The sequence below is a fragment of the Poecilia reticulata genome, linkage group LG22 (genome assembly GCF_000633615.1).
Source record: "Poecilia reticulata strain Guanapo linkage group LG22, Guppy_female_1.0+MT, whole genome shotgun sequence".
Classification (NCBI taxonomy): Eukaryota; Metazoa; Chordata; class Actinopteri; order Cyprinodontiformes; family Poeciliidae; genus Poecilia; species Poecilia reticulata.
Genome location: NC_024352.1, coordinates 12,912,044 through 12,933,777, shown reverse-complemented (window position 1 = coordinate 12,933,777; position 21,734 = coordinate 12,912,044). Strand labels below are relative to the sequence as shown.

Below are 21,734 nucleotides of genomic sequence, written 5' to 3'. Positions count from 1 at the left end.
TATATATACATAATAGGACTTGTGCATTACTAACAGCAAATAGGTTGTCCACAACAAGTTTGTAATTTCCTAATGAACTTCCGATGTTATTTATCGATTTGTCAAGTAGAATCCTTCATTTAGTCAGACATAATATAATATCTTATATTATGTATATGCATTTAGTTAGCAATTAAAAAAACATCAAGGCAATAAAACTGTGGCTCAGCATCATTTCCACATTTGTGAAGCAAGGAGCGCGGTGCGGGCAGCCCAAAATTTGGGTCTGCAATGAAGTCTAGTAAAACTGCTGAAATTAAGTTGCGAGCTACAGCAAGTGACCTCACGTACGTTACGGCTCTTCATCACGTTTTTTGATATCAAGATAATTTTTACATCATTATTAAGAATCGTTATTAATTTCAGTTTTCAGGAACCTCTTCCAGATAAAAAAAATAAATACTCATGTTTCCCCGCCCTTCATACTGCTCGCTGTGTCTTTCACCGGTTAATGGTTAAGAAGCAAGTATGGAGGGGGAAGGGGGGGTGCTTCTTCACTGTCTGCGATGACGTCACTTCTACGTTCCATCATTTCATTGGCCTGGGAGCTTCCGGCTTCTTCCTCTTGGTGCAGTTTCCCAGAACAGGTGAAACAAACGCCATTATGAGTCAATAGCTGGATCAGATTGTGGCTAAATTAAATTCATCTGAACACTGATTCAGATCCCCTAACATTTCGCCCTGTCTTCCGTTTGGAATTACCGAGTATCTCCCTGTTGTCAACTGTTGCGGATTAGTTTAGCTTGAAGCGGACCATAACAATGATGGCGTCTAGCTACAACGCTAAGGAGGAGGACGGACACCACTCGGGATCTTCAACTCACGGCGGGACGGGGGCTCCGAAAAATAAAAAGCCGGACAATACAGCGTTCAAACAGCAGAGACTTCCAGCTTGGCAGCCTATATTGACTGCGGGTACTGTGCTGCCTGCTTTCTTCATTATCGGACTGATGTTCATCCCCATCGGGATCGGCCTGTATGTGACTTCAAACAACATAAAAGAGTACGAGGTACAGTTACAGTTTTTCTGCGCCAATCGTTTCAGTCTTATTATATTTCAAAGCTACTGCCCTGGCTTTGTTTTAACTTTTTTTCTTTCAGGGTTTTTAAAAAAAAAGCTCTACCGAGTTATCAAGTTGAAAGTATTATAGGGTTCATCGTCTCAAAGTGTGGAATTGGAATCTGTCATTTTTATCACCTGTGTATGCAGTAATTTCAAAAGCGTATAAGAGGTTAGGGTTCCTTTCAGACAATTAAAACTGACTTTATAAAAACAACTGCTCAAAAAAGAGAAGTAATTTGCTGAATTATTAAGTTACCTCATACAGGGAAGCTGACAACAACTGTTTGGTGGTTGTACTTACTACTCATGAAGACCCAGTAATGGTAATAAACACACAAAAAAAGATGTTTTTCTTTTGCTAAAGTACAAAATATAATGATGAATTCAAAGCTTTTTTTTTTTTTTTTTTTTTTACTTAAAACAATACTTACAAATGAACAGAAATGTTGGTTTTAGTTTTTTGTTTTACTTAACAATAGTAATATTAAACCACCAGCGGTGTGAAATTAACAAATTAAAAACAAATTATGCTCTATTTCTGGATATAAACAAAATAAGGTTAGGAGCTATTATGCCCTTGTCTATGTTACAGTCTTAGTTAAAAAATTTGCATGATCGGTGTATTAATAAAAGGTGAAGGACCTTAAGATCTGTAACTAGCATACAGAACCAAATAGCTTGTTTTGATATCTCAGTTAGTGCCAGCCATCAGATTGTGAGACTCAGTTTTACCTTCTCATATGGTGGTGAAAAAGTTTGATTTCCTTGACTTCAAAGTGTAATGCTATTTATGTTGGCTTCAAAAATCTTTCTGATCGCAGTTTTATTGTAAAGTGGGTTTCGGTAGCAAGTCCGCCACAAGTTGACTGCATTAGACATGAAGTCTGAATCACAGCATCTGGGTCTCCTCTCCTTTAACAGTCTCCCTCCTTTTTTTTAGTCACACTTATGATGTTCCACATTATCAATCGCAGGGCAAACTCTAATGTCGCCCGGCGTCAATATTCATAATTGGATGTAATATTTTTGCATGGTAAAACAAAGATAAAAAAAAAAAAAAACACTTTTCTATATTATTAATCCTTATGAAAATGTGGTGATTATTGCACGGACATGAGTGGTTTTACATTAAACCCAGTTCACTCATTAATTCTCCCCATCATTATACGTGGAGTTAATATCTGATAATGCTGGTCTTTTTTTTTTTTGTTTTTTAACTTGAAGGAGCCGGCAGTGTTGCTGTCATAATTTCTGGCACTCATTTTTATCTTAACTTATTTCTCCCCTTCTGCGTGTTCGCTCCTAATTTTAGGTTGATTACACTGGTGTGGAGCCTAACAGTCCCTGCTACGACTGCGCCAATAGCTTCACCTGGAACAGCACAACACCATGCGTCTGCACTGTGAACTTCACGCTGACGCAGCCGTTCGAGGTGAGCTGATTTCCTGCATCAGTTCAGGCTAATATAGACACAATGAATAATTCAAGCCTTTGCATTCAATACTACAAATGCTGTTTTTGCAATAAAAAGAAAAAAAAAAAAACAGATTATCCATTAGAGTCAAATTAAAAATACGAAAATAGAACATCCAAGGTCTGCTTACAAGCTGCTTTTATATTGATTTATGTGCTTATTAATTATGCAGTCCTGCTTTCAAGGGCCGTTTATTGATTATCCAGGAAGTCTACGGGTACGTGGACTTTATGTCTGTTCCTGGGTAAAACAAACTTGCCATTTGTCTCCTCTTGGCTACTTTCTTTGTTAAAATTGAAGTTGGATGGAACCTAATCTAAGCTGAGGGACTGGCGGAATGGACAGGTAGGCCCAGATAAATAATTTCTCACCTCTCAACAGAGCAATGTCTACATGTACTACGGTCTGTCCAACTTCTACCAGAACCACAGACGCTACGTGAAGTCCAGAGATGACAGCCAGCTAAATGGAGTTCAATCCTCTTTAATAGTAGGATTTTTTTTTTTCTTCTTGCATATCTTGTAGCGGAATCGGCTATTTTCATTCTGCTGAAAAGTGTTGTTTGGTTTTTCCAGAGCCCCAGTAAGGAATGTGAGCCATACCGTACAAACCCGGAGACTAAGCAGCCCATAGCTCCATGTGGAGCCATAGCAAACAGCCTTTTCAACGGTGAGCCCTGGCACATTTAAACTTTGTATGAAAGCTGTGCACAGAACAACAGTCCTGAGAATTTAGTTTTTAAAAGTTAAGCTCGTTTGCCACGCATCCTTTTCAGAAAGGAATAATAAATGAGGTTTTTATCTTCTCAGACACCCTGGAGCTGTATTACAGCCAACCCGACGGCAACACGTCAAAAGTCACTCTGGTAAAGAAGGGCATTGCTTGGTACACAGACAAGCACGTGAAGTTCAGGAATCCTGGAAACGACAAAGACAACTTGACTGAACGTTTCAAAGGTAAGCTTTAGAAACCACTTTGCGATATGTTTTTTTTTTTTTTTAACACTTGTATTTACTAAATTGCCATTGACTCGGGATTGTCTCTCAGGCACAGCTAAGCCAGTGAACTGGATGAAGCCGGTGTACGAGTTGGACCCGTCAGATCCTGAAAACAACGGCTTCATCAACGAAGACTTCATCGTGTGGATGCGCACAGCCGCCCTGCCCACCTTTCGGAAGCTTTATCGCATCATCCAAAAGAAGCCGGACTCAACTCCGACTCTAGCCAGTGGCAAATACTTCTTGAAGATCACTTACAGTATCCTTTACAGTGCAGCCAAGGCTAAGATAAATCATTTTTTTATTTAAAAAAAGTCTGTAAGCATTTTGTCAAGTTTAGCTATTTAACAAAATATAGGGAAACAGAATATTTCAGCCGGGGAAAGGGTAATAAAGACAGAATTATACAGAATTAAGATTGATTACATGTGATATTCCAATTTCTGAGAAACTGAACTTGGGGGTTTCATCAGTTGAAGGCAACAACCACCTAACCTAACAGAAATAACCCTTTGAAATGTAAAATAAATGTCTACGGTGTATAGAGAATCTTTATAGCATGTATAAATTAAGTAACATTTGATTTTTTTGGACGGGGAGAGTAGACCTGAGCACCTGGATGCAAACTTCATTCAAATCCCCCGTCTGGGATTTGAAGCCATGGCAGCACTGAGCCTTTTTTGAAAGGAACTTTCTGATAATTTATCTGTGTCCACCTGTATCCATAAGCACACAAATCTTCAGTACTAATTCGGTTTTGTAGTCGATGTTTTGTTCATCTGCTCTAAGATGAGGTTTTAAATTAAAAGAATAATTGAGGGCAAACTAAAATCAGCAGTTTGCTGGCTTTTTTTTAAAAAGAGATAATATTGATAACCACTGATTAAACTGCAACTTTTTCTCTTTCACGACATGGCTGAAGCTCTTACTACTAAAGAAAAAAGTAAAAAAAAAACTAACTAAATCTAAACAAATAGATTTGGATGAGCTCTATTGTTGCTGCATTTATTTCTTTAGCTTTTGGCAGCTGGGAGTTTTCTGTCTCTTTACCTTAACCCTCATGTAACCAGATTACCCCGTCCGCAGCTTTGATGGCCGGAAGCGGATGATCCTGAGCACCATTTCCTGGATGGGAGGGAAGAACCCCTTCCTGGGTATCGCCTACATCACAGTGGGCTCCATCTGCTTCTTCCTGGGTGTCGTCCTGCTCATTATCCACCACAAATACGACACCCGCAGCAACAGCGCAGATATTCCTAACTAAATCGCTCCTGTGTTGGGTCTTCCAAGTCTGCATGCGCCGGTGACCCTGACGGGTCTGTTCTGGACTGCTTAGTTGCTTTAGGTCGGATACACTGTGAATGTCTGGTGTGTTTGCACAATGGCAGGCATGTCTGAAGCATCATATCTTAGCTCTGTTTACCTCTTCCTCATCTGTGTGGTTTTTTTGTGTGTGTAAATAGCTTCAAGCTGATCATTGTTCTGTTATTTATCTCTACACCAAAGTTCTTGTTTTACCTTTGTGGTTATTATGCAAATAGCTTATCTTTAAGGTTTCTGCTTAGAGTCTATATTAAAACCAGTCCTGCTGATGAATGTAACATTTTACTTCTGGTTTTGAAGATGATCTTTATTTCAGAATCAGATATTTATTGCCTGTGTGCTGTAAATTATGGTAAACATTGAAGTCAAAGTATTTAATCTCTGGAAAACGGGTAGCATATTCCTGGTATACTCTCTTCTCTTATTGATCAAGATGCATTTATGCTCTTTATGCCCGATGTTCTTTAACTGTAAAATGCTTATTGAACGGAACATTAAAATTTCCCAATATAGCCAGTATTCCTAATTCCAAGAATGTTGGACCATGTTTCTTGTTAATTATGGGACAATAATTTATAATTTTAGCTTAGTTTGGCCTGAGTGTTAAAATTGTGTAAAAAAATAACAACTTTGATGTTGACCAAATGCTATGCACTTTACAAGTGTCACATTTGTTAGTGTATCCCTTGTTTCATTAAATTTTCTGTTACAATGTTGTGAACTATTGATACAGAAAATGTTCATTTAAATTTGAAAATCTTGGGTTTTTATAAGGTTTGTAGGGTCCAAATAAACAACTCTGTCAGTATCTTGATGTCATTTGTCGTTTTTAAGTGCACTTCCACTCAACTTTCTATCAATGTGTTTGGACGTTTCATTTCAAACACCCAGCTACTTCAGAAATGACATTATGCTTAAGTTTACTCGTTTGGATGATTCCCAGTTTGTTTTTGTCCACCATAACATTTCAAACTTTGACTATATTATTATTATTCTTACTGAATACCTGTATTTCAATTTCACTTTGCACAATGGCAATGAAGACCCTCACTGTCCAATTTCCAACTGACCTTGGCCAGCAGATGGAGCTATAGTTTTTCTACTAAACGCTTTGTGTGGTATAGAGTCTGATGCTGCATAGAACATTATGCAGCTTTAGTTGACCAGTGATACAGTAATGCTTTAAATCATATGATGTTGGAGAGTGCTGCTTTCCATAGTTTAATTATGGTTAACCAGAGATTTGCTCTTTACAAACAAACCGTAAATCTCTTGTTGGGAAACAAAATAATTGATCGCATAAAGCTGATGCTCATGTGGTTTTCTTTTTGTACAATAAGTTGTTTTTGTTTTTCTGTCTTTGATCAGCAGGGCAACTGTGTGTTCATTCATCTGAAGGGCGGGGCCGAAGGACGCTCCTTTCTACAGAGCCACAATGCCTCTCGCTGTGTTTGGTATGTCAGCGCTGGTTTTAGATTTGATGAGTAAGCCTTCAGATGTCTCAGTCTGCTGGATATAATATACAATGTACCGATGATTTGACCCCAGAGTTATAAAGTGGAATAACTATAATTTCATAATGTGTCATCAGGATCCATATAATTACTGTTGTATTATAGTCACATCTCTGACACTTCTTTTGATCTCTTGCTTTGGGGGTTGGATAGGTTTTGTGTAAGATTTTCATATGATTAAAGAGTTCGAATGAAACTGGATAGCCCTCCTGACTGATGAAGTAGCAATATATTGCTAATGTATTTGATTAATCAAATCTCTGTTGTTCATATTTCAATAAAATTGTCATGTAAGTTTTTTTTCATATCATAAACTGCATGCAGACATAAATATTCTGCTACTACTGAAAAATATATTGTAGTTCACAGTGAAGATGTTATGAAAAAAACATTCTTCCATTTATACAAATAAATGATACAATTGGACAAACAGATTCAATTTATATTCAACATCAAATAGATTTAAATCTAATGGGAGATATTCCCACTTTATTATTATATATGTTTTCACCAATTGGTAAAAAAGTTTTCTGGGGATGCACAGCCAGTTTCAGTGAGTCATTGATTTTACAGTGACTTCTTCTCCTGAGCAAACATGTGGCAACAGTGGTCACTGTATTGAATGCAGTCATCAAGTAATTATTGGCAAGAAGCATTTTTAGCAGAAAAGGTGAGGCATGGAAACCTAAAATCACTGTACCAAATATCAGGCATGTTGGTGGTAGCATGATGCTGTGGATCTACTACCAGCTTGTGGTCCTGGTGAACTGCAGAAAGAGGGTTTGATACTGAAAAAAGAGGATTCCTCCAACTTTACTTAGAGTTGGTTGGGTTTTCCAACAAGACTACGATTCTCATCAAAACAAATTTTAGAAAGGTCAAAGCAGGCAAACATTAAGGTTCTGCAAAGGTTCTGCAAAGGTCTTTCCAATGTCCTTGGTTGCAACCCCAGTAAAATTTGTGTGGCTGTTTTTAAAAGATAATTCTGGGATAGAAAATAAAATGTGATACAAATTGGTGTGTAGTTGAGCTGAAGCTTGTAAATAGGCATTTTATCTTTTTTTTTTTTTTTTTTACCAAACCAATAAAATTATAACCGTCTGCCTACAATTATCTTGTTTATTGTTTGTAGTCAATGAAAAAATAAGTCTGTAATTATGACTCATCATGACAGTAAGTTGAAGCCAAAATTTGAATAGCCACTTATGACTATTGTTTTTCAATTTGTTATTAAAATTAGGCTAAGGTACATACTATTAGCAATCAATTTTAAACTTCAGTAAATGTTAAACTTTAGTTGGCTCTAGATTAAGCCACTTTCTCTCGTTTGAAATTGTATTTGCTGCAATGACCCATTTTACACACTAGAGGGCAGTAGACACCTGTGGGTAGTTTTCTGAATGGATCGCCTCTGTTAAAGACTATCGTGTCCAACAAAATCCAATTTTCTCGTTTTGATTCACGTTCTGTATAAAGTTGAAAACATAACTCTCTTGCAGTTTACTTTTATGTGTATTAATTCGTTCTGATGATTAGCTTTCCTCCCAAAGAAATATGTGTTCAGAAAGCCTGAAATTCACATTTACATCTTAGATGCTTTCTGTCGCAAATAAAACATTTCCTCCTGTCAGAGACGTCTGGCCAACTGCTGTGAGGTCATATTAGATCTGGAGACTCATTATATCAACAGACCAAAGGAATGCAAGAGCGGGGTTAAAAAAAAAGAAGCAATTTCCAAACATGGGCTCGCTCTTTGCGGGGGACATACATCAGCAGGGAGGCTGAACTTTCGCAAGAAGCCCATATGTTGGAAAAACGAGAGCTGGAACTGCCCCCCTTGTTAAGTAGCTGATGGTAGAAAGATTCTTCCCACTTGGAAAAAGGCTTTTCCTCCTAAGACATCTGGCTGGTGGAGGCTCCGGTAGTCCCCACAGAGGACAGAGGGGTCCATTTCTCTATTGGTTTAGAGAGTGGGGGACTTCAAGCAGGCGCATCTCATTATCTGCTCCCTTTAGTTTTTAACGGGAGCTTTAACTGGTAAGTAAACGCAACTTTATTTAAACTATCTGGAGATTTGAGACTGGTGTTTTTTTAATTTATTTTGTTTTATCTTACAAAAAACCCAAAACAATTTATATATGTATCTATATCTATATATTCTAATTCTTTACTCTCTTTTTTGCATATATTAAGCACACATTGAGCAAAAAAAAAAAAAAAAAAAATTGGTTTTAAGTTAAGCCATTTTTGACTGACCTCCTTATTAAACAGAGTAAAAATTTTCAAATGAGATGAACCAGTGTTAGACGTTGCAGGGCACATCTGCAGAGGAGTGTCCTTGATTTCATAATTCAGATCAAATGATTTTCATATGCCAACAAATCCATCAGTGCCCTTTTAGATGCAGTTCTTCTGCTTATGCACCAGGCGGAGTGCGGTACCTGATCATACAAATTGTTGGGTTTGAAACAACCTGAAATACAAATTTTCATTTGCTTTTTGTTTAAAAAACCCCAAAAACAATGTAAATTTACAGAAAACACTAAGATGATGTGGACAGTGATGTGCTCACTGATTTCCTCTAACACTCTGTGGAAAGAAATTGAGTTTTTTGTGTTCAAAGTGAGTTTTTGGCTACCCTAAGTGGGCACTTACTAATGCCCCGCAGGGCATTAGTAAGTGAAAACCGCAGATTAGGCTCCAGTGCATGCAGTGATCTGCATTGTGAACCACCAAAGAGATCAAAGGCAGTCAGAAAGCTATCAGCTCTGCAGTGTGTGCCCTCAAAAACCTGAAACCAGATGAGCTTGTGTTAAACAGTTTTTTTTTTTTTTCTTAAATCCCTCTACAGTGTTAATTATACACCTCAGGGTATGGGTGTGGACTGAAAGCAGCAAGGTGTGGCACTTATGGTGTAAAGAAGCCTAGATAAATCTAATGGTTTTTCTTTTAGGATACATAATGAAACACTTCAGATCAGTTGTTAAATCTGCCAACTAAAAATGCTATTTCCTGCTGGCCTTCATATCTCACACTAACCGTGGTATAGCTGTGTAGGCCAGTAGCTCAAACATCCTTTCTGTCCTGACAGATTGATTGATGTGCTGCTGATCCTTCAGGGTCAAACATGAAGATAAGGCTGTCGCTGGCTGCGGCTGCCTTCCTTGCAGCTCTGCTGTCCTCCATAGATGCTCAAGGTAAATGAAGCCACCTGGCTTTGCTCTTCTTACATAAACTTTCCTGCTCTTTATCGCTCCTTCTCTTCTTTCCTATTTATCTCCTCTGGTTCCTGAAATTTAAGGAGTATGATTTTTTTTAATTTATTTTTTTAAATATATTTTGCAGAAATGATGTAAGAGATAAATGAACTGTATGTCCATGATAAATTGAATAAAGTTATTGCTGAATGTTCTTTACTTATGTGAGTGATTCCATGTTGACTGTCATTCCTTCCCCTCTCATTTAAAATGGATTTAGTCTGACTGATGGTAACAAGAATGATTGCCTTTAGACAAAATCCGGATTCAGTTGCCTCGTATTCAAATAGCAATTGCGATTGGATAAACAAAGTGTTCAGCAGCAATTTTCTCGCTAAGATTAGCAAACTGAAGCTTGTTTCTTACGTAATTTAGCAGAATACTTAGAAGAGTAAAAATCATTTCAGTGATTATGTTTTCTGTCTGCTGTTTCAGTTTTGTGTTGAAACATAGTCCCCCACTCCCCTCCAAAGAAAAGTGGAAAAATTCCCAGAATCCTTGCAGTCAAGTTCTTAAGTACTTTTTGAAAAATGTTGCAGGATGTTGTGCACATATAAAAGTTTCCCTGCTGTGGTTTTTGTAGCCTACAGTAGTAACTTGTAAAACAATAGGTTGAATCTAGACATTTCCAGTGCGTCTAAAAGTTTACGATATGGACAGATTACTGTTTGTCCTTGTAAAATGCAGCAGAGGAAATTATTTCATTCCTAGCTCTAATTTACAGCTCTGACACGAGTGCATCAGAAGTTAAATTCTCCATTAAGTCCCATAAATTAACACATCATGGATGACTGACATTGTGAAGTAGCAGCAATAATTCCACGTAGAAAGATTTATTAATCTCTTATGCAACCAACTCCATTCAGAGCTAATAGCAAAGACGGATACATTGTGTGGAAACTTTCTGATATTTTCCTTGTGAGAGCTCTCCTCCCTGGTGAGAGGAGTCTGGCCTCACATATCTGCACTAAACGGAATGGAAAGATGAAATACGAGAGCTGCAAATTAATCCTCAGACAGCACAAAGACAAAGAGGCTTTCTAAGGGTTTTTTTTTTTTTTTTTTTTTTTTTTTTTTGCGGGCATTTGCAGAAACACTGAGTTGCGAGACATATGGAAAGTTAATATGTGCCAGTGTTTAATGTCAGCACATGTTGCGGAATTACTTTGGCATCTGTCCTGCCTCTTTGGGGAGAGCTCTTTTCTCTTGGTCTCCCCTCCTGGCGGTGGTTCTGGTCAGGACCGCTGACTGGCTGACTGGATGGAGACTGAGGTAACACAACGGTAGCCAGACTCTGGCCCCTGGGAACTAGAGGTGTCTTTTTATTGAGAACTGACGGGACCATCATCCATCTAACAAAAGCAAAACCGCAGGATCTAAATAACTGACCAGAGTTTGTTATTCTTTACAAAACCATCTTTGTTCCTTGAGTATATTTTCCAACCAGAAGGCATAAAAAAAAAAGCCGTGACCAATTCAAACAACACTGTCAAACCATCTCATCATGAACACATGTGGAAGCAACCAACTGAAGACCCATTCACAAGAATTGTTTCTAAAATTCTTGACAAATCAATTTGCAACACAAGACCGTTCTACATTCCTACGCATCCAACATTTAATTCTATACCTCCATTCGATGAAGAAATAAAGGGGAACGCGATCTGCGGGGCTCCTTGAGTTGAAATGCCAGGTTGGTGAATCTCCACTCCACGTTTTTAAGTATTTGGCGGGCTCCTGTTTGTCGTCTGCCTGTGCACTCAGTTTGTTCCAAGCTATGGCCCTTTCCTCATAGTGAATTTTAAAATGATATTCTTGCCTCCCGTGTGTTTGGTGATGCCTACTGCATGTTCTTAAACTAATTTCATCTGCATCATTGTACTACACTAGCTGAACTAAGCCAAATTTACATTTAAATTCAACTTAATAAGTCCTGCTTTTTCACTATTGTGAATTTCTAATAATATACATATTTTGGGGGTTTTTTTATACATGAAATGAAAGCTATCTTTAGGGCAACATGTAGCAAAGTAGCCCAGCCAGCTTTGGTGCCCCACTCCCACAAGTTGAATGCTAAGTTCAAAAGAATGAAAGCTTGATACACAAAGTATAATTTTCTGTAATGACCTTTGTATTTGACCTTTCTAAAAAGTATCTAATACAGCATCATCTTTACAAATTCTGTCAAATGCACATAAAAACTATACAGAATGACCAAAAACATGTCATAGTACCATTTTAGACCAGGCATATTAAACTGGCCCAAATTTAACAAATCTGATCCATTCTTGTACTTTTCTTATTTTTTTATTTATTTTTTTAAAAATCAGTTTGGACATTTAATGGACGTTGTAATCAGGGCAAGCCCTAGCATGATGTAGGCCCCAGGCATACAGTCGGTTTCAGGGACCCACTTACACAAGTATTTGTATTTTTTTTATGTACAGTACAATAGTTTGGCAGTCATATGCACAATGTACAATAGATTGAATTACAAAAATGTTCCAAATAAATATTATATAACAACTAATTAAAACACCTCACAAAGATATGCACTTCTTCTAGGATACCAAGCTAACTAAAGATCCATTAATAGAAGAAAGAAATTATATGCCAGAACACTGGGCTAACAACTGGACTCTTATAAAAGTCCCGTTGTCAGTTTTTAAAATTGCATGTAATTTGTAAAAAAAAATAAAAATAAAATTAATATTACTGAGTAGCCTAACTCTTTTTGTCACAGGTATTACTACAAATATGCATGCATGTAAATCACTCATAATAAAACTATCCTTTCCATTTTATGAAAGAATATCATTTTAAAATACGTTTGTCATCTCTGTCTGTGTGACTCCAACTTGTACATGGATACCTACCCATAGTCCAGTCAGTCAAAGTTGTTCATTTAAACAACTTTCTCATGTACATGATGCATGATACTGTGACTGAATCATCTGAATGTAAAGACGCACTGTCTTGTCTTTAGTCTTTTTTGTTGTTCTCTTTGTTGTATTTATGCACACTCTTTCTTTGTTTTTAAACATTTTTTTTGGTTGAACAAAGTTTTCACTTGCCTTTCTGGTGCATTAAGCCAGAGAAAAAAGTACACAAGAGTCTCCAGCGACGATTTGTGTATTCTTTTTTACAGGTTTGCAATGGATGTGTGCCACTCACTTGTGCAAAGAGTCTTAACCAAATAAACTACAAACCACTTCTTGTCTCTGAAATATGTTTATATACAATGTATATATAACATATGGTGTTCTGTTCTCACCATCAGTAACCATACGGCAATCTTGATTCCATTGTATAATCAGTAACTGTTGTTTTCTTTTTATAATACTGAGTCCAACTCCATCATAAAAGCAGTGCAGTATGTGGTCAGGGCATGCGATGTGATGATTGCACTTAGCATGTGTTGTATGGTTCACACAGCGTTTGCACTTTTTGTGCACATGAAATGTGTTTGCCATTGCTTGAGTTGCTTGAGCAACTCAAACAGGCGCCATTTTGTTCCAAAATGGCTTCTCACTCCGTTTTTTTTTATTTATTTTTTTTATTTTAATTGTTGTCACATGTTCTCCATCTGTCACTTCTCACAAATGGATGTCAGTTCTTTGTGCCTGCCCCCAACAATGAACAAGTGCGCTTCAGTTGTGAAGTGTTTGTAGTTGGGGTTTATGTATATGCTTGGATCAAATGGTCTTTGGTTTTAATTTGCTCAAAAATTAAATCCACATTCATACATGCTGTTTATTTTGTAATGTGATTTAACAGTGTTTGATCTTTTGTTTGCAGTGGAACCGCCCTCAGATTTGAAATTTAAAATACTAAATGAGAACACAGTGGAAATGTCATGGGTAAGACCCTCAGCAACGATAGAGGGCTTCAGAATACAGGTCGTATCAGATGCAGGTAAGCACGAAGCAATTTAAGTCAAGTCAACTGAAACATAAAATAAACCCAAACAATATTGTAACTGGAGAATCATGTTATCCCCAGATGAACCAGCAAGATATTTGAACCTTGGTGCAGAAATATCTACAACATTGCTCAACAATCTGACACCGGATTTAGACTACACGGTGTCAATAAATTCCTTTTACGGTTCAGAGGAGAGCATCCCCATCTATGGACAACTGACAAGTATGTATGAGTTCAGCCTGGGAAGAGAATAATGGGTTAAATAGAAAAAAAATAGAATGACAATTTTTAAAAGTAACAGGATTCTAGGTTAATCTCACTAAATAAGAATCTCATTGCAAAAATAAATCTTTGGTTATGCATTAAATAAATTCACTACACACAGAATCATGTATTTCTACCTTGCATTTCCTTTAATTTTGATGATTACACCTTATGGCATACACAGTCAGAGGGAGGACTGTAGGTCTCAGTTCAAAATTTCCAGTAGTATTAGTAAAAATTTACATTGATGAATGATTTAAATATATTATTTGAAATTTATATAAGTTTTGAATTGGATTACAACTGTAAAATAGCTTACTTTTAAATTATATTCTACTTTTTTGAGTTACACCTGTGCTCATCCAGGCCCAAGGACCTTTGTGGCATTTTAGTTTACTCTGTATTGTGAGACAGCATGTACAATCCAAGTTTTTTTATACAGAAATTTTAGTAATGTATTGGACTTTTTAAGAAGATGAAAATGGAATGACAAGGACTTTGTTCTGCAGGTAACTTGTGCATGGAAAAAGTGAAAAGACTCAGTTTCCATTAAGCCACAGGGACATTGGAAAGTCACAGAAAAAACAATATGTTTACTGTCTAGAGTTGAGTTTTCATAGTTTATGAATGTGGTTTTTATCCTGGGGACTCAGTTTTATGATGTGTTGATTTCCTTGCCTGTTCTCTGTCCGTGGATGTGGAGTTTTACTGTTGTACTCACCAAGTTTTCCTTTTGTTTCAGTTCAGTCAAGTAACACAAGTGGAAAAGCGAGGAAGCCACATTCAGATGCAATCAGTGAGTATGTTTACTTGTGCAACCTAAATCTGAACAAAACCAGCCATTGAATGGATTCTCCAAAAACTTGACCTAATTTTTTTCTTCTTTTTTAAAATTTAATCATAGAAGTGTGTTTGCTAAATAGGTAAATGTTTGAGACTAACAGGACGGGATTTGGTTAATTTAATCCGAACAAGAGAGCAAATTTAATACAAGAAAACTTATTATAGATCAGAACCATCTTTAAAACTCTTAATCAAAATATTCTTAAAAAAAAAAAAGTTCACCAAACATTTAATTGACCGAATGTGGCTTCTGAGAAACGGGTATGTGAACACATATTCAAAGAGACCACATACACTCTGCCAATGGAGCCATGTTAAATGTTCCAGAAAATTTCATTTATGATTGAAATCTTTGTGGGTTTTAAAGCTGAAAAAACCCCCGACTGTAGTCAGTGGAGCCTGAGCTAAATGTTTAGTCTGTAAAGCCATCTGCTGGAATAACTATACCAGCCCACTGTTTGGCATCAGTTGATTTTTCCTTTTGATGTTGGAATGCAACTCTTAGCCATCCAACTACCTGTCAGGGATTTGATTTTATTTAGACATTCAAAAGAAGTGAGGCATAAAAAGCATCGCTTGAAATACAGCTTGCTGTCATATCCTTATTGGCACTTATTTAGAATATAAATTGATTTACTTTGAGAAACAAAAATTGTTTCATTATAATTGTTTCAAACCTCGATAATCCCGACCAATCAAAATGTTTAATGCAAGATCTAAATGTTTTTGCTCTCCACTAATTGCCCGTCATATTGTTTGTTTCTCTAATGTGTTTTCTCAGAATGTTCTGTGAGCGCCATCGCAGATTTAGTTTTTCTGGTGGATGGCTCGTGGAGTGTGGGCAGAGAAAACTTTAGGCATATCCGTAGTTTCATTGGTGCTCTGGCGGGGGCCTTTGACATCGGCGAGGACAAAACTCGTGTCGCTGTGGTTCAGTACAGCACAGACACTCGCACAGAGTTTCCCCTCACTCGTTACACCAGAAGAGGAGACCTTCTGCAAGCCATAAACTCACTGCCTTACAAAGGAGGGAATACTATGACTGGTAAGGGGGCTAGAAAGAATTTGATTGAGTAACAAAACATGTTTTAAATGTGATGACTGTGCCAGTGGGTTAAGTTCAATCTGTCAATGTAAAAAATACAAGATGTTTAATTCTTCGTTTAGGTGATGCCATAGATTACCTGATGAAAAACATCTTCACTGAGGCAGCTGGGTCAAGAAAAGGGTTTCCCAAGGTAGCCATGATCATCACTGATGGAAAATCCCAGGACCCAGTGGAGGAGCATGCTGAAAAACTTAGGAACATCGGAGTGGAAATATTTGTACTAGGTATGTTTTATTATTCAGGGTTTTGTTAAATTGCGGCGGGTTGTCTGTTCTTGGAAACTGTTTTAGTTTTCCATTGATTTTTATCATGAGATCCACATTTGCCCTTAGGAAAAGTGAAATACTGTTGTTTTTTCAAAACTTTAGCGGCTCTCCAAAGCAGCTAAGCGTCTCTCACATCTGCAAAGCAGACAGGATTGAATGCTTGATTTATTGGTGCTGTCGCGCTTCTTTCCGTGCAGGTATTAAAGGAGCAGATGAAGATGAGCTCAAAGAAATTGCCTCTACACCTCACGGCAAGCATGTTTACAATGTGCCCAACTTTGACCTGATCCAAGATGTCCAGAAAAAGATCATCACTGAAGTTTGCTCTGGTGTAGATGAGCAGCTTACCTCTCTGGTTAGTGGGGAAGAAAGTAAGTGACATCATAATCATTTAATATGTGTTTGAGATTCTGTGTTTGACTTAAAAAATTTCTCTCAAATAATATACTTTATTTTGCATCTTTTACCAGTGGTGGAGCCTGCCTCTAACCTCCAAGTAACAGAAATTGCATCCAAGTCAATGAGGGTGACATGGGATCCCTCCCCGGGAGAAATCACAGGCTACAAGCTGACCCTTATTCCCATGGTGCCTGGAATGAAGCGACAAGAACTGTACATTGGACCCACACAGATATCTATAAACGCACGAGACCTCTCTCCTGAGACCGAGTTCGAGATCAGCTTGTTTGCCTTGAAAGGTCTGACTCCAAGTGAACCCATTCTGGATCTAGCAAAGACTCAGCCGGTCAAGGTGTCCACTGGTAAGTGTAGAATTTACTCTTGCTGAAAACACACTCTATGAAATGTAGTCACTTCATTTATAATTTCCTGTTATTTCCTAGAGTGCTCCCTGGGAGTGGATGTGCAGGCTGATGTGGTGCTACTGGTTGATGGCTCATACAGTATTGGATTACAGAACTTTGCTAAAGTCCGTGCCTTCCTCGAGGTGCTGGTCACTTCCTTTGACATCGGACCCAATAAGATCCAGATTAGCTTGGTCCAGTACAGTCGAGATCCACACACAGAGTTTGCCCTAAACACCCATCATGACATTAATGCTGCTGTCAAAGCTGTGCGTAGCTTCCCGTACCGTGGTGGTTCCACAAATACTGGCAAAGCAATGACATATGTCAGAGAGAGGATCTTCGTCCCAGGTCGTGGAGCGCGGGATAATGTTCCTCGTGTCATGGTCCTCATCACCGATGGAAAGTCATCAGACTCTTTTAAGGATGCGGCTGCCAAACTGAGGAATGTTGATGTGGAGATCTTTGCTGTTGGTGTGAAGGATGCAGTCAGATCTGAGCTGGAGGCCATTGCCAATCCGCCAGCTGACACTCATGTCTATGAAGTTGAGGACTTTGATGCTTTCCAGAGAATTTCCAAGGAGCTGACTCAGTCCATCTGTCTGAGGATTGAACAGGAACTTTTGAAGATCAAAAAGAAAAGTAAGTGCAAAGCATTTAAAGATTATTTACAGCTTTAGTTGATTATTTTGGTTTTTTTAGCTTCTTTTCTAGATTATTTAGAGTAAATATAAAGGTAAATTACCAAATGTGTCAGTCTATTGATAAACAAGACATAATTATATAGAGTTTCATTAGCCTCTGTAATCCAAGTTCATTAATATTTGTTTCATTATTAAATTTTTTTAACCAGATAAAAAAATACAAAACATAGGGAATAAAGTATTTTTTACAAGCTTGACCAGGCCAAGAGGCAACACACTGACCTCTTGACCAGTGTGTTGCCAGAAACAGTTAGATTTGCTTGAAGCTGTGCTCAGTTTCATGCATTTTAACATTGGAGAAACATGCACAATAAGAGAGGTTGGAAAGTATGTGTGCAATGAGATACAATAGGTACTGAAATAATTGCATTCAAGCAACCAGGCTGTTCCTACTGAGTCAAAAGTCACTGAAAGTTTAAGAGGACATAGAGAAGTTTCTTTATAGACAGCAAACAGCCCTCTGTTATTAGTATATGCTTGTTCACTGTAAATACTGTATACCACTCAGTGTTAAGTAGTAACACAATAAATTTTTTTACAGCTTATGAGCTGAACACAGCGATAGTAGATCCACTTCAAAATGTGCCAGATTTTTAGTTTCTGTACCCAATTAAAAAAAAAAATAAAGCAACATTTCTAAAAAGATATTCCTTTGCTTGCAGGCCTCCTTCCTCCTCAAGATCTCCGTTTCTCTGAGATTACCTCCAGAAGCTTCCGTGCTACTTGGACAGCTCCTGCTGCTGCCGTTTTGTCTTACCTTGTGCGTTTCCGCAAGGCTGAAGATATCACTGGAGACTATGTTTCCCTGATAGTGCCAGGTGATACCACCACATCCATTCTTCCCCATCTTTTTCCAGTCACCACCTATGAAGTCAACGTCTTTTCTCAGTATGACAAAGGAGACAGTTTTCCTTTGACCGGTGAAGAAACAACTCTTGAAGGTAAAAGATTTCTTCAGGTTTCTTGTAAGATTTCTGAATAGGCGGAAGATTTTTCCATTTCTAATAAAAATTTCCTTTCAGAGCAAGGCCAAGTTCGGAACCTGCGAGTGACAGAGGAAACAACAAACAGTTTCAGGGTTTCATGGCAGGCTGCTCCTGGTGCTGTGATTAGGTACCGTCTGTCATATGTTCCTCTAAGTGGCACAGGAGAAATAATAGAGGCCCAGACCATTGGAGCAGAAACTACCATAGTTCTCCAAGAGCTCTTCCCAATCACCACCTACCGCGTCTCTGTGTCCCCCGAGTATGCAAGTGGCATGGGAGATGAAATGTTGATTGATGGTACCACCAAGGAAGGTAAGGCAGGAAACCTCAATTGATCAGTATACTTTTTCTCTGCTGAGTAGCTTTCTGATTCATTTATACCTGTTTTCAGTTCGGGGATCTCCACGAGACCTTCGTGTCTTTGAAGAAACAATATCAACAATGAAACTGACATGGCAGGCTGCTCCGGGAAATGTTCTTCAGTACCGCATTGCCTATAAACCTGCAGAAGGAGGTGAGAGGAAGGAGACATCTGTCAACGGAGATACGACCCAGGCTATGTTGAAGAATCTCCAACCAGCCACTGAATACGAGCTATTTGTGACTGCACGCTATTCCACCGGCTTGGGGGATCCTCTTCTGGGTACAGGAACTACTTTAGAAGGTAGGAAGCAATTCCACTCAAAGTGAAAGTTTAAAACTCCTAGATGTTAGTACGTTGAACAAGGTATTTTGTGTTGATGAAAATATGATGTTCTTTTTTTCATAAAATGTTATAGACTGAGATGATCATTTTGGAAAAAAAAAGTTAAGGATTTCCAGTTTGTCATGCCTCTGCATGGCTGAAAACTAAATTTATTTCACTTTTTTATGTCGCAAGTCTGTCATAAAAATTCTGAATCAAATAATTGTGTTATTTTCTTGCAATAACACAAAGAAGCATAAAATAGTGATGTTGAAGTAAAGTAATAGATCCTTTCAAAATTTATTGCAAAACCTGAAAAGTGTACCATTGTGTAAAAATATAACGATGGAGAGGTCCATATGTACTCAACTCAGTAATTTATTAGTTTTTAGAAAAACTATTTGCTATATTATAGTTGTTTATTTTTCACATCTGACCTTATTTTGCATGTTTGCTGTCTCCTTTCAATCATTTGTGGCACACTGCATGAGGAAAATACCTTGGCTCTCTTTCTACAACTCAAAATCTTGCCAATCTTCTAGATGCCAGAGTTGTAGAGCGAATATTTAATAGTTGTCCTATGAATTCTCCCACCTGAGCTGTGAATCTTTGATGCTGCATTGGCCTCCTTGTTGGTTTTATGATTAATGTTCCGCTTCCATGAGCTGTCAGTTCAGGGAGTTAGTCATTTAAGCTTGCAATTATACCCATGAGTTGTTCTCAGATGGAATATTGTTTTTGTAGCCTAACCTTTCTAAGCTGTTCCACAAATGTATCCCTGACTTGCCTGCTGTGTTTCTGGGTCTTTGTTATGGTGTTTTTTCAACCAAAGCTTTTCACAAATCTGAGTTCAAATTACACACAGAGGAACTCTGTACTTAGTAATGAGGTGTTGTGTATCTTGTATTAGATTTTATTGTAGGGTATCAGATTAAAAGGGTGTCATGTTCTTAAATTTTTATTTGTAAAATCTGAAAAAAAATGTTCCACCACATTTTTTAAACAACTTTTTTTTTTTTTATAAAATATGATGTAGTTTGTGGTCGTAATGGAACGTAAAGTAAAATTTATATGAGTACATTGACAAAGCACAATGAGTTGGACCTCTATTTGTATAAGTTTCAGAAGTAAGGAAAGAGTGCTGCACTCAAAGTCATTCTTTTTGCACAGATGGTGGATTGTGGTAGCTTTGCTTCCCATTAAGGAAGTGGGAATTAAATAAATTTGGAATGCTCGTAAATGGTGAAAACATATGGAACAACTTGCATCTAATCTAAGTCATATACTTGTTTGGCAGTACTTTTGTACGTTAGTTTATATGGGAAGGGTTATTTATTGAATTATTATAGCCCATCTGATGTATTTAGGATATTTTGTTGCTAATACAAAATATAATTTCATTCTGATAATAAATAATTGTGGCCAAATGTCTACTTTCAGCAAAACCCATCTGACAGAACTTAGAATTCAGCAGCTGCAGGCCATCTGTGAGCTATGTTGTTGATCATGCAACAAAAGGTGGCTTGGTGCTCTGGTCATCTCACACAGCGCAGGAAGTTTGTTGTAGTCACCCTTGAGAAGAAGGTCAGAGAGGGAGAGCTACATGGAGGCAAGGTCTGAAAGGTCAACAACAAAGATACTTTGTTCAACAGAGAATACCACTCTTGCACTTTCCGTTCTGAAGGGGCTAAAGGACTTACTTTGTAACTTAAAGTAGGGTACTACCTTGATGGCGCTATTCTCAACCAGAAGGCTTTCTATCAATTACTGAATTTTGCTGAACAATAAACATATTTGCTTGGCTTGAAGATGGATGAGATGCTTATGGTAAGGTTAAGAGGATTAGTGTTCTTGGCCCATCTGCACAGGAATGGGCACAAAAAATTTTCAGGATGGCCTGGTTTAAATTAGGGTGCTCCATCTTAGAGTGCTTAGAGATCAGAAACTGACTGAAATAACAGGAACATTTTTGACTGAGTTTAATTTGTCATTTTAAGTGCCAAAGTGAAAACAGTCTAGTGCTTGTCTTAAATCACAACCAAGAGTTTTCTTATGGAAAGCTGTTATAAAACAGAAATAATTCTATGTAAATGTAATTGGGGAGAAGGAGGGGAAATTTATTTTCTCTTGTTTGTTCTAAGCAAACAAAGTGCTTTATTAACAGATTAAAACCCAATCTGTGGTGTTGTCAGCTACACACCCACTCACAAAACGCTTCATTGACAAAGCACGTTGCTTACCCACCTAAAGCGATAAAACTGTCATTCCACAACAATAATCTAACAGTGTTGGGTGACACTTTTTGAATGACCCACTTTGTGAAATCTGTGTAGGCAAGAACTCAAAGGCTTGCACAAAGACCTCCGTTGTGACAAACAAGAAGCAATTGCCAAGACAGGAGCCTTGAGCTGGACAGAAACATCCTGAGAGGACTCAGCTGGAACACAGAGAAGGTGTCAGAAGGAGGACTTGGATGAACATCC

At 37.8% G+C, this 21,734-nt stretch overlaps 2 protein-coding genes across 6 annotated transcripts in view; both read left to right on the top strand.

Moving 5' to 3' along the window:
• The first annotated feature begins 559 nt into the window (after positions 1-559).
• Positions 560-5,705, top strand: LOC103458601 (cell cycle control protein 50A). The gene is made up of 7 exons (XM_008399535.2): positions 560-1,049; positions 2,415-2,534; positions 2,958-3,065; positions 3,152-3,245; positions 3,386-3,532; positions 3,624-3,833; positions 4,645-5,705. Exons 1-7 carry the CDS (start codon positions 801-803, stop codon positions 4,836-4,838), a joined length of 1,122 nt encoding a protein of 373 aa, XP_008397757.1. The 5' UTR covers positions 560-800; the 3' UTR covers positions 4,839-5,705.
• Positions 5,706-8,262: 2,557 nt separating this feature from the next.
• The window catches only part of col12a1a (collagen, type XII, alpha 1a), a 63,622-nt gene continuing 50,150 nt past the window's right edge, over positions 8,263-21,734 (top strand). The window contains exons 1-13 of one of the 5 annotated variants that reach the window (XM_008399532.2): positions 8,263-8,448; positions 9,503-9,608; positions 13,467-13,583; positions 13,671-13,814; positions 14,599-14,652; positions 15,481-15,744; positions 15,867-16,031; positions 16,271-16,444; positions 16,544-16,834; positions 16,916-17,518; positions 18,243-18,521; positions 18,603-18,878; positions 18,958-19,230. In XM_008399532.2, the coding sequence (XP_008397754.1) occupies positions 9,539-9,608; positions 13,467-13,583; positions 13,671-13,814; positions 14,599-14,652; positions 15,481-15,744; positions 15,867-16,031; positions 16,271-16,444; positions 16,544-16,834; positions 16,916-17,518; positions 18,243-18,521; positions 18,603-18,878; positions 18,958-19,230 (2,710 nt within the window). In that variant the 5' untranslated portion in view covers positions 8,263-8,448; positions 9,503-9,538. The remainder of the gene's footprint in view (positions 8,449-9,502; positions 9,609-13,466; positions 13,584-13,670; positions 13,815-14,598; positions 14,653-15,480; positions 15,745-15,866; positions 16,032-16,270; positions 16,445-16,543; positions 16,835-16,915; positions 17,519-18,242; positions 18,522-18,602; positions 18,879-18,957; positions 19,231-21,734) is intronic. The other 4 variants (XM_008399530.2, XM_008399529.2, XM_008399531.2 and 1 more) reach the window with 4 other exon arrangements.